General features: G+C 35.3%; 2 protein-coding genes across 2 annotated transcripts in view; one reads left to right on the top strand and one right to left on the bottom strand.

Annotated features, from left to right (window-relative positions):
• SYCP2 (synaptonemal complex protein 2) overlaps positions 1-10,247 on the top strand; it is a 31,019-nt gene extending 20,772 nt beyond the window's left edge. The window contains exons 32-44 of the mRNA XM_086623165.1: positions 567-753; positions 1,191-1,441; positions 1,556-1,726; positions 2,543-2,633; positions 3,192-3,353; positions 3,653-3,780; positions 4,448-4,542; positions 4,630-4,729; positions 5,491-5,549; positions 5,890-5,968; positions 6,402-6,458; positions 6,805-6,875; positions 10,154-10,247. Of these exons, the coding sequence (XP_086479291.1) occupies positions 567-753; positions 1,191-1,441; positions 1,556-1,726; positions 2,543-2,633; positions 3,192-3,353; positions 3,653-3,780; positions 4,448-4,542; positions 4,630-4,729; positions 5,491-5,549; positions 5,890-5,968; positions 6,402-6,458; positions 6,805-6,875; positions 10,154-10,247 (1,545 nt within the window). The remainder of the gene's footprint in view (positions 1-566; positions 754-1,190; positions 1,442-1,555; positions 1,727-2,542; positions 2,634-3,191; positions 3,354-3,652; positions 3,781-4,447; positions 4,543-4,629; positions 4,730-5,490; positions 5,550-5,889; positions 5,969-6,401; positions 6,459-6,804; positions 6,876-10,153) is intronic.
• A 569-nt stretch (positions 10,248-10,816) lies between these two features.
• Positions 10,817-12,860, bottom strand: part of PHACTR3 (phosphatase and actin regulator 3) — a 112,009-nt gene continuing 109,965 nt past the window's right edge. The window contains exon 13 of the mRNA XM_086623164.1: positions 10,817-10,994. Within this exon, the coding sequence (XP_086479290.1) occupies positions 10,817-10,994 (178 nt within the window). The remainder of the gene's footprint in view (positions 10,995-12,860) is intronic.

Raw genomic sequence — 12,860 nt, 5'->3', positions numbered from 1 at the left:
TTTATGAAATTTATTCTGCTGCAAAGAACTACAGTGTCCTGTATTTTAAAAACATCATGATAGTTTGAAAACATCTATTAAATGGAAGGTTTTAGTGAGCTGAATTTTGTTCTTTTAGATAATGTGATTTTGATAGTGCTGTGGCTATTCTGAGTAAAATAGAAAATGCTGACTTGATAGAGGGTATGTCAATGCGTTTGCTGAATATCCAAATAGGATTTTTAGTAAATTAAGCAATGATGTTGGATGCGAAAACATTTTTTTTTTCAACGTGTGTGGATAGGTCTGTAATTAGTCACTGGTTAAATCCTGAAGAATCAGTCATTGCCTCAAATATTTAAGGAGTTCAGAAAAGTAGGAATTTGGGTGCTGAATTAAACAAATTCAATGCTTGTAGATATTAGAACACCTGATATTTTTATGAATTTTAGTATTTCTAATGATGTTCCCTTTTGGACCTTCTACTTGTTCAGTGGTACGTATAGATAATATGCTCTTTACCTGCACATATATCCACTTCTATATGGTTTACAGATGGTGCTTATATAAACTTTGTATTTTAATAGAAACATATGAATGGGGAAAACAAGAATGAAAATCAGCAAAAGGAACTCCAGAATATTGTGTCTGTGGAACCAAAGAGTGTAGCTACCTATGCACATAAAGCTTTTATTAAATCAAAGAATTCTACAGAACAAAAGGAAATTGAAATGCCTTCGTCTGAGAGTCCTGCATCTCTTGAGACAATGAGATGTAGGTATTTTAACTTTTAATTTATAGCAACCCTGTATCAAAAGTTGGAGGTTAAATGAGGATTATCACAGTAGTACAATTTTAGATTTATTTTGTGCTTTTAAAATAAGAGATATCCCCTAATTCAGTGTGTACCACATAATTTAAGGAAGTTATTAACATGTCACAAACACTTTTATAGGTTGGTACAGTTATTTGACATCAGCATAATATAGAAGTGCAACACATAGTGTTAGAATGAATCTGGTAACTGGTAAAATAATGTGGAGAGTGCAAAAAGTGCAAGTGTGGCAAGTCGTATGCCAACACTTAGAGTAAAATTCCACACATCCGAGACTTGCAAATACCCAGAGTTGGAACAGTTAGCAATATGGGGCTTTAACTTACCTTTTTTTCCTTTCATTTCTCATACTGACAGTTAAGTAACTGTTTTCTAGGTGCTGAAAGAGTATCAGAAGGAGATGTTACTCAAGAGCATACTGATATTGAAAGATCACCTGATGTTCAGGAGTCAACAGTAGAAAAAAGGGAAATGTTTAACTTTGAGAAAGGAATCTCTCCCAATAATTTCTGTCCACAAAAAAAGAATATTCAAAATACATATCTAAATCAGTCTCCTGAGATGGTTGCGAAAAAGTTATCATTTGGAAATAAAAGCTTCTCACCAGTTTTAACTGAAGCATCTTTGGTAAGACTATTAGTTACTCTACCATTATTTTAACCAAAATTGTTTCGTTCGGCTGCTTTATGCTGTTGTACATCTCCTTTCAATAATGTTGGGGTTTTTTTTGTTAATGTGTAGCTCAGCTTAACAACATATAAAACTGTCCGTGGAAAACATGCAACAGGATCTGTATCTGAAAAGCATGATAATAATGAAGATTCAAGTTTCAGACATTGCTTTTCAGACACACTTTCTATTAAAGGAAAACTGCAAGATGTCACTAAACCTGCCAACAAAAGTAAAGAAGAGGTATGTTCCTAAATCCTTTGCTCTTCAAAGAGAGCTGCAGCTTTTAATCTATTCTATAAACTTCACAGACAGTGAAGTTTAAGGGAAATGTATCTTTCTTAATGTTAAACACTATATATAATGTTTACTGGGGACCTGCTTGGAAAATCCTGCTAGGTAATTTTTAAATATTTAAGATAAATAATTTCCTAATTTATCTTAAATATTTAAAAATTTATCTGATGGATACAAGGAAAAAAATGTATCCCAACAAGATCGATTATAATTAATATCTTAAAAAATAACAGGGAGTAAATATTTTCTTCTTGACTTTCAATAAAAAGCAAACATTTTTTCACAAATTAAAGAATTGAGACATCTGCATGGAAAAACTCTTGAGGTGAAAAAGTGCTCTCATAGTTTTAGCATGAATTTGCTACTCAATATAACAACTATTGTAGCATTGGCAAATAAACAAAAACTGCTGTAGACCTTCAAACCGCATGTTTAAGTACATTTGTTCTTGAAAAAAGCACCAATGACTCCTTCAAGAAATGGTTTTGTCTGTGTGCTGTTGCAAGAAACATTTAGACCTTATTGGTCATTTGACTTATTGCTGCCATTAATTAACATGGTGAAGAATTTGTTTATTCTTTCATCTAGTGAGACCTGATAGTAATTCATGCAGTGATTTTATTTTTTTTTAATTTATTTTTCTTATGATAGTTGTGTTTGTGTCCCTGGTTTAATGAAAAGCAACATAAATGTGGATTTCTGATGAAAACTTCTGAAAGTGCTTTAATTTGGAAGCTAATAAGTCAGTGACTTTTCCTTTAGGGTTGTGCACCGCCATCTCCATCGTCTGCTTCCAGTGAAAGTAAAGTACAGTCTTGGAGTGAAGAACCTTATGGCCCCATTCATGAGTCAGGTACAAACATTTAATAAACTTGCTATGTGTCTCCATAAAGGTTAAGAAAAATGTTTATTTGGCATAAAAACATGGCCCAAGTCTTTTAATCTTTTCTTGTATATATTTTCAGTATTATTCCATTTTTATGCTTTTTCTCATTTTCTCTGCTGTTTTAATTACCCTGAAAAAAGCCAAAAATTTGGCTCCAAAATGCAGTTACTGTAAAGAGTTAGTTACACTCTTAAGAAAAGACTTAGAAGCATTCCCTCTGATACTGGGAAAAAAGTGGGGATAATGGTATTATCAGGAAAAGAGGGCATAAGGTGAATCTCATTCATGAGCGAGTCTTGCGTGAATTCCGTTGAAATCCTGTTGTTAATTTCCATCAATTTCTCATATCTACTGAACATGTCCTCCATAAGTGCAATGCCTAATTTTTATATAGTTCTTGAGCTTTAAAGCCAAGACACATATTCCTAAATTTGGATCCAATAGGTCAATAAACTCTTCTTTATCCTCCTGTGTTGTTGTTCTAAATAATTCTAAAATTAAGCATGGTTTTCATGTTTATTAAAGGGCCAACTATACAGACATTTCTCAAACGAAGGTACCGCAGCGATACAGAAAGCAATTCTGATGAGGCAGAAACAAGCAAAAAGAAGGAAAAGGAAAGAAACAGAGGAACAAAATTACAGCCTAGAAAATTATTTAAAACAGATGATGCTGTTACTTACAGAGGTTGGTTATGGAGGGAAAGTTGACTATGGTTGTGCAAAAGTTTAAAATAACATACCAAATTAAAGTTTTAGCAAAAGAAATATCTATAAAAAAGCATTTTACGTGTTTAAAAAAAGAAATAAAACTATATCCATTTAAAAAGTCAGAAAATTGATACAAAAATAGAAACTGGTCTCAGCCATTTAATTGGTGAAATTAGTCTCTATATGGCAAAGGCTGTTCTAGGCCCTGTTGTAACTCCGCATAGGATACTTTCTTATACTGATTTCTGACATTATCCTTTTTTTACTCCTTTCCAGTGTCTGAAAGCGTATCTACTACATCTGTAAATGAGCTCTCTGTTTTGGATGGGGAAATCTGGGAACCTGGTTGTTCGACTATCAGTATATGTCAGAAGCTCCAGAAAGAATTTACTAAGAAAATTGAGGCAAGACATTTCACACACAATATTAGCTGTCTGTGTGGGTACATGGGCATGTGATTGACAGCTTGTCTTACACCACAGGATGTGCTTAAAAGGACATGAAAATGGCTACATGCATAGAATGGCAAGAAATGACAGAATTCAACTGTCTTTTTATGCCTTTTTCAATTCCTTTATGTACCTGACTGCCAAACGATTTTCTTTCCCAGGCCTATTTATTTTCTCTCTCATCTGTTTTTCAAAACAAGCTTATGTATCTAAAGTAATGAGCATAATGCATTTTGATTTTTTTCAAATTATCAAACCCATGAATTAAATTTATTTGTAAAAGGAAAGCATGACCCTGAGTAAGGCATTTGTTTATCTAAGGCAGCTGTAAGCACACATCCTTCATTCCATGTGTACTTTCTCCATTTTGAGGAAATATATTTTTCAAATAATGTACTTCTAATTAAATTAGGTAGAATTTTATCAGAAACATAAACCTATGTTTATTTACATTTCATGAACAGACAGCTTTTCCTTAAAGAAGAGGAAGATGATAAAAAAAAAGGTTTTTTGCTCAGTGTGATCTGTGACACTAAGCAATTACAGTACTAAACATACTACAGGTGGTTTTTTTTTCCTGAAGTGAAAATAATCTGAATTTAATCTTAAAACATCCTCATAGAGCCGCTCACAGAAAATGGATCATTTTAATAAGCAATCATTAAGAGCTGCCCATGAGCATTTGACAACAATGAGTTACCAGCTTCATGAATGCAGGTCTGTAATGAAAGATTTTTTTTTTTTTTAAACCACCCTTAAAGTGCAATGAATACCTTCTAAAAGAAACTCATTTTGTTTTGGTAGGATCAGGCAGCTGGACAAATTTCATTTTGCCCTCCTTGAGGAACTTGAGAATTTTGAAAAAGATTCTCAGTCCCTGAAAAACATGGAAAAAGAATTCTCGGTTTGTATTTTAATTGCTTGATCATGGAGAAAAACAAATTCTCGTGGAATCCGTAGATTATTCATATCATCTTTAACTTTAGCTCATTGAGTCTGCTTTAAAAGCCTTTATTTTGCTTAAAGTTGAGTCAAATTTCAAATGATGAATTTGAGGTGTGAGGACTGGCTAATGCTGTGCTCTTAGAATTTCCAGATCACCACTATGTTTCTCTCCCTGGAATAAATCACTACCACTGCTTTTAGTGGGCTGTTCCCTCACTTCAGGAGCCCTTTTCTCAGCTGGCCTGTGTTTCAGGAGCAGCGCGTGGCATTTGCACCGGAATTGCTGTGTGTTCCATGACAGGCCAGTTGACGTTATGGGTCTGCTGCTTGCTATAACGTAAAAATCAATAGACAAATTTTCGTGTGAACACAAATCTATAATCACTGTTTTCTTTTACGCCGAAGGCACGGCTTAAATTATATGGGAAGCCTGATTAAAATATTATGCGTGTTCTTTTTCATCGTTTTGAAACCTTATGCAGAACAAATTTTTTTGGTGAAACTGGTTCCATGAAATTAGAATTCCTGAAGTGCCTCATCCTGGCAGTTAAGCTTATTATATTTTTTTTTTCAAGCTTCTGTGCTGACTTTGTAACTTTTACACGTTCTGTGCTGAGTCTGTGGTTGTAGATTATTTTATTCATATTCGATATTAGTCAGCTTTAGTTCAGAAAATATTAGTTCCTACTGATTATCATCTATTAATATTTTTCTTTCCAGGCCTTTTGGAAAAAACATACACATACTTTCAGTACATACATGAAAAACGAGAAACAGAGGTTAGTAGGCTTCGTTAGTCCCAGGGTGAGATTTGTGTTCTGCTCATTTGAGGTGAAAGTTAGGCTAACGACTACTCTCTGTGCAAATTGTCTCTTCCATGAAATAGAGATGGTAGATGAGTTGAGAAAAGGAGATTAAAATATTATGATACAGGAAAAATGTCATTATTCTGCATCTAAATTCCTCCATATACCCGAGGGACTATTCTGGCAGTAGCAATGATGGTTGTATTCATCTGTGCTCTTAAGTACAAAGAGACTTCAAACAATGGGAGGTATTCATGATGTGGGGAAAGTTCATACGTAGCAAAGCTGTTTGAACTGCCTTTTATTTCTTTAGAGTTCAGATTCTTAAAACTTCATTTGAAAAGAACATCTACCATACTGTCGACTATGAAGAACATATTTTTACTTCAGAGGTATGATGAAATTTTGCTTCTTTCTGGTTTTTAATAATTCTTCAATTTTACCAACAGATAGCAGTATTGACTTTTTTTTCCAAAGAAAGTCTTTATCCTCAGCATTGTACTAATGTCACATAAGTGTTTTTATAGGTTTTCATTGTCATAAAATATCTTTTAATATAACAACATTCAGTGGTTTAGGCCTAGACTTCGCCCATTAGAAGGTGTGTGCAGTTATCTGGGAAACTTGCAAGATTTATTCTGTGGCTTTGTTTACAAGGGTTATCATCCAAGAAAGAACAAATTTAAAACACGCTTCCCTTTCCTTAGGCAGGTGGATGCCTAATGGCAGATGTCTTGGTTATAAACTGTTTAGGGATGTAATTGTCCTCTAGAAAATGGGTTACCAATTATAAGTAGCAAAGATGTATTCGTTATCTTCTTATAGATGCATCTGATGAAAGAAGACCTAAAAGGACTCCAAGAGAAACTTCTCAAAGAAATGGTAAATTAACTTATTTTGTCCTCATTTTTATTTATTGTTTAAGTATAGCTGTTTCAACTCTGTATTACTAAAACTTGTAATTCCTAGTCCCCTGTCAAAAATAAAAATGAGTCAGAATCCAGGTATCACTGACATGTTACACTTCAAACCTTATCTGGGTGAGAAAAGTGGACATACTGTTGTAGTTCTGAGTCTTCGTATGTTGAATGTTGACATGAAAGAGGAAGGTACCGTGTCTGATATGTTGAAAGCAGCACACACTATGCACCATAATTACAATACTTCAAATAAAATCTTCCCTTTTTTTAAGTGTGTGATAAATGTAATTGTGATGCTTTTTGCACAGCAAGAAGAGGAACTGTGTAACGTGCGCAGAGGATTGCAGACATTGTTTCAATCAGAAGATGGAATTCTGAAGTAACGTTTTCAGAGACCTGCCTGAAATTCAAGGTGAATATAAAACACTGTTTTATAATGTAAAATTTGACAACCTTTTTTTTTTTTTTTTCACTCAAGGAAACTATTGTAAGGAAAGTATATTTTCCATAATACTATTGAAATCTTTGTGGATAAAACTTATTTTATATGTGAGATTTGGAATTATTTTGCTGAATCTGCTAAAATGCAACATGTAAATTTTTGGATTTTTAGCACATGCTATTTTTTAAGAAGTCTTTAACAATCTTTATAGGTTGTTTAACTGACTTGCAGAGAAATCACTTCGAATTTCACTTTGAATCAATCTATGTTTTGGATCTGTGTGTACAGAATACCTCTTGTCTTGTCCAGAATACTGTCAGAAATTGGGGGATTGCCTGGTTTGATCTTAGTCTTATTTGTCTGTGGTGTTAGACTTCAATAGCAGTTTCTAAGAGAAAACAAAACTCTAAACGCTCGTGGTTGAACTACGTTGCAAATAGTTGTATTAAATATTTCAATAAAATATAATATACATATTGTCTGTCTTTTGTCTTTTTTTTCAACGAAATGATGTCATTACTATTTTGCTTAAAATCAGTAATATATATTTGCACATCAGTCAAATAAAACTTACTGCTGTGCAAATATTTTGTGCATGACAGCAAATAGCAAGAGGGTCTGCTGTCTGTAGCTCAGAAATATATCCTACCTACTGATACAATCTATTCCACATACTGAGATTTCAGAAGACTTCCTTGGAAAACAACCAGCGAGTCACAACTTACACTTGTCCTTTCTTTCCGTGTATCTACCAGAAAGTTTCTTCTGAATATTTGTCATGTGCAACTTCTAAGCTAATATTTCTCTTAATTTGCTTTCAAATTAAACAAAAAACTACCTTGCATTGTATGGTTCCTTAGCAACCTTTCCATCTTTTTTAACTTGCAATCCTGTGTCTAGTGACTGTAGGCTTTTCAGGCTCAGAACAATACCTTTAATATTTTTCATTTAAGTTCCCTTAACCGATGGAGATGAAAAACAAACTGATCAAGTAACAGATACAGAGAACACCTCACAGAATGGTCATGTCTAGGAGCATGGCTACATTGCCCCAGGCAGAACTGCCTCTCTGCCATGGAACTGTCTCCAGATGAACATTCCTGGCATCTCAGGAGGCTGAGCTCACTCAGCACCACCCTGACCCAACTCCACAGCTGCTGGAGCACGGCTGAAGAGGCCACCTGCTTGCCTGTAGCTGATGTTGGGACCACAGAGGTCTCAACAGAATATATGGGTCAATTTTGGGGTAACAGCTCTTCACAACTTAATTACCTTAGAGCCCTTAGTTTGCATTCCATGATACCTTTTATTTTGTCCTTTGGTTGTCTTTAACATCTTACACACTTCTCTGTCATTTCTTCCTTTGTGCCCTCTGAACTCTTCTGGTTTTCCTGTCTGCTTTTATTATCAACACAGATCTTTATTTACAGTAGTGTTCTTTAATCTCATTTTTTTATCATATGTTACAGAAACCACTCAGTCTGTATCTCCCAAACTCTTATTTATTTTCATTTCAGGTAGTTTTGAATGCAGCTATTACACTCTATTGCTATTATTATTGTCTAATATTTTTAGAAAAGTCTAACAGACTGGCTTTCATCATTTTAAGTTGTTGGCTGTTATTTAAGTCTTATGTTGGGTTTGGCTTCCCTCAAACTCACCAGTCATTTTTTCAAAATGCTTATCCAGTAGAAGTTCCCTGCTGGACCTCACCACTAGATGATACTTCACCACTTTCGTTTTATTGACACTTTGTTGGCTTGCCCATGTAATCTGTCTGTCCTGCATGGACTTCATATCTTTGATTTATCCTTCGTTATTCCTGAGAGTAACCATCTCCTAAAATTTATTTATTTTCAGAGAGAAAAATTGCCTGATTTAAAATTGAATTTTAAGCTAAAGTTAAGGTAGAGAACTCTGACAGAGGTCCTCAAATCAAATGGGAAAATCTATGGATTTCTAAATTACTTCTGTATCTTTATATTAATATTGTCTTTAAATTAAAGGAAAAAGAAAAGTCCATGCTCATAGATTGTCGCACTCACTGAGCAACCTACTGTAATTCCAAAGTTTGCCTCACTCAGAGCGGGGGCTGGGACCTAATAACCTTGGGAAAGGCCCTAGGTTCTTACCAACTCACATTAATCTATGACTTTGAAACAAAGTTTGCTTTTATCCTTTATGGAAAATATCATCTTTAAAAAAAAGCAGCTTCTTAGATCAGAATCAGATGTCATGGATTTCTGTCCAGTGTGCACTGAGAGTGGAATGCAGAGTAATTGGTGTTCTTAGACTTCATTGATGGGAAATGGTTTATTGTATAAGGAAATAGTTATAAATGAAATATGAATTAATTTTAAAAACACACTGCTGTATTTTCTCTGGAAATTATTCTATTGAAATGGCCAGTAAATAATTGAGTCCACTCATCCCATCTTCATAAGTGTACTTCATACTTTTTTAATTTTTCTGAGCCTCTGATTTTTGTGGTTTGGGGTTTTTTTGAGCCTGTGATCACTGTCATCTCCACTAGATGGACCTCATGAGATGGTAAAGATTTTTTTTTTACTGGTCTCATTGAATTTTATCTGTGTATGAAACAGTATTTTTCTCAAACTTAAAGAAGTGCACTGCAAGGCTCAAATCTTTTTCGTACAGTGAGTGCATATTGGAAAAATAATGCAACTGCTAGTTTTAGTGAGAACTCATTATAAAATAGAAATATGAAATTTTTCTGTCCACCTATTAGTCCTAATCCCACCCCATTAACTGCTAAAAACTTTGAGCAGGTACAATCAAATTTAACAAATGCAAAAATGTGAAGCATATCACAGGGGAGTGCTCGCAAAGGCAAAGTTCAGTGTAGGGAAATTGCATTATTTTTTATCTTTTTTTCAGTTTGTGGTAAACCCCAGCGGTCATTCAAAGCAGGCACCTAAATGAAGTGATAGGAGTTGTGCACTGCAGGCCTGTTGTGGGTTTTTTTTTTTAAATTTTGGGAAGAAGCAGCACAAGGAGAACAGCATCCCTAAGGTAAACATGCCTTCAGCGGATGCCATCCTAAGTTCCAGCAGTACCTGAGCAAAACCCGTGGCCCAGTGAAAGCATGCAGGCTCCAAATAACTTCATGGACTTGCCCCCAGTGGGCTGGCAGTAGCCAGCTGACCGTGGTGGTGTGTGACTCTAAGTAGTCACAACTGTCTGTCTCTTACCAGAGCGAAGCGGAGGAGAGTCGGGACGTGGCGGAAGGACAGCTGTGGTCCGGGGAAGGACGCGGAGCACAGTGCTGCATGGCTGCGAGATGGTTAAGTCATGCGAGTAAAACAGCTAATAGGCGTTGCTTGACATTTAAAAAGCTGCTCTAAGTTACCCTTAAAATATTTTTGTTTATTGTATTTTTCAACATCATTTTCATATGTTTTATACAATATTTTTATTACCAGTGAAAGCATGCTTCACTACTAAATAGGAGTGTTACTTTCATGGATCATTAGCCAAGTTTGCAGGTAACAGTGGGTCATCTACTGTTCTCAAACTAGAAATGGTTCTTCTGCTGAAGACACTTTGCACTCCTTTCTCTTTACCCTTTTTGTATACTACACCTGGACTACCATTATATTCTTGTTTAGACTTAATAGTATTTTATTAATAATAAAATTAAAATGATTGATAAATATAATTAGCCATATGTTAAAAGGCTAGTTATAATGTTACATGTTTCTGTGGGAAGCCAGCATGTTATAAAATAGAAAAAAAATATTTGGATCAAGTAATTGGGCAATTCAAGTCTTCAAGTGGTAGTCACTTAAGTCAAACATTAGAGAGTTGTATAAAATTACAGCTAGCCACAACTCTTAATTTCTTCACTGAAATATATTTTAAGTGTTGGGCTGCATGTTCTCACCTTCCATCTTCAATGGTAGTTCACCTGAAGAATAGCACCGAAATCCTCGTGTTATTTCGTCCCCACACTGAGCAGCTGAGGAGGATCCAAAGTTGGTCCGTCCGCAGTTTGCAGTGATTCCGCTCACCATCTCGCAGCAATTGAGTAGAAGCCTGCACAAACAAGTTTACGTTCCGTATTTTCTGTATTATTTTCACGCTTCATGGAGACCATCTCAATGGAGCTGCAAGATCGAGAGCGCCTCTTTCAAGTTTTTGGCATTGAACAACTTCCTAAAAGGGGAGCGGTTAAGATCCCGGCAGAGAAATTTTTGTCGTGCGAGCGTATGTGCCATTTTGTTGCTGTCTCATCAGGTATGCTTCCCAGCTATCAGTGTTGGGTTTTTTTTCCTAAGTTTTCCCTTTTAGTAGTGTTTTGAGTAGAATTGTCAGATGCTTCTAGATGTCAAGCATTATTAGAATGTCTGGCTTTACGCTTTTCTCAACCAGTTTTATTTGCTTTGTTATTAGCATTTAGTAACTTTCCTTCTTGTTGTCAAGAAAGCATTAAAATAATTTGTTTGTTAAACATCAAAAGTACATTGTTACATTTCTATCTATGGTTGTCCAGTTTAGTGATTTTGAAAGAGAACAACAGTGAACTTGATTGTCCTTTAGAGGGCCAGAAGGTCAACCAGTGTGGAATGAAAATCATGTTATACTGGTTAGGATCTGGTCCAAAACATGGATATTCCACAAGATGGAAAACCTTAGTTAAGATCATCCTTTTGAAGACTCTATGTTGATAAAGCAGCAGTGTGATCTGCTGCATAATAATTGTAATCTCTTCCCTTCCCAACTGTCCCTGGGAAAAAAAGAGCTTTAGGAAACATGTTCATTTCCTGCAATAAGTAGTCGTTTAATTAAAGAACAAAAGTAACAGGAATCAAAAATGCTTGCAGCTGTGATTCTGTTAGACATTATATAAAAAAGAATGAAATTATAATACATTAAATTAGTTTTTAGAACATGAACTTAAGTGTTTTACAAACTATCTGTGGTAAGTTCAAAATGTCTTGTCAACATAATACTGAATGACAGTGTGTCATGTCCGTTTATGTCAGAGGCCTTGGAATGGTAAAGCCTGTACATGCACAACATCTCCTTTTCCAAGAGAGACTGCCAAACAGTTTAAAACACGTGTGAAAGGAGAGTAGCAGGTTCTTTCAAGTAGCTTTACTCCAGCCTTTTTCAGCAGATCGCCCCGCTCCACAGGCCATCGCTCCTCTGACTTCAGAGCGAAGTACGTCTCCGGTGTTCCTTCCTGTCCGTAAGTGCTGCAGAGACTTCACCTGCGAGTCCTTCTTTCACATAAACATCCAGGTATCCCGGACTGAACTTTAGGGAAAGACTGATATGTTCCCTGATGCGTGTTCAGCAGCAATATCAAAAAGTAGAGAGAGATTCTTCTCAGAAGAAAATTTCTATGGCCTGTGAAATCTAGGAGAAATAAGAGACCTTTCTCAAACCACTTTGAGATTACAAAAAAAAAAAATACAATTTTTTAAAATTCTATGTTAGAGTAACAAAAAAGTGTGCTTTTTTAAAAAAAAAACAGCATGTTTTCTGTTTAAAGGTACAGTAACAGCATTGAAGAATATTAGCAACTTTCAAGTCTTAATTTTCATCAACACATTTCCACACATATACCATGACCATAGTGCACTTAGGGTCCTTGGGGCCCCGTCTAACCAGTTTACACATTATTGGGGAATGCAAGTGCAAATATAGGTGTTGGGTTGATTTGGGGGTTTATTTTTCTTTTAGGAATTAAGCCACAGTTTGTCATTGGTAGGAATATTCTTTATTGGGCAGTGATGTTGTTATTTTGTAAGAGTTAAGCAACATTGAGCTGATGCTTCGGAAAATATGAGGACATACTGGTGGTTTAATGTATGATAGTCTTAAGAGTCTGTCTGGAATAAATATACTCTTGCTCTGTAGGCTTGTTCTTTGGGCTGAGATAAGTAATTCTCAATT

The sequence above is a fragment of the Tauraco erythrolophus genome, chromosome 18 (assembly GCF_009769465.1).
Source record: "Tauraco erythrolophus isolate bTauEry1 chromosome 18, bTauEry1.pri, whole genome shotgun sequence".
NCBI lineage: Eukaryota > Metazoa > Chordata > Aves > Musophagiformes > Musophagidae > Tauraco > Tauraco erythrolophus.
This window is presented reverse-complemented; position numbering and strand designations above follow the sequence as displayed.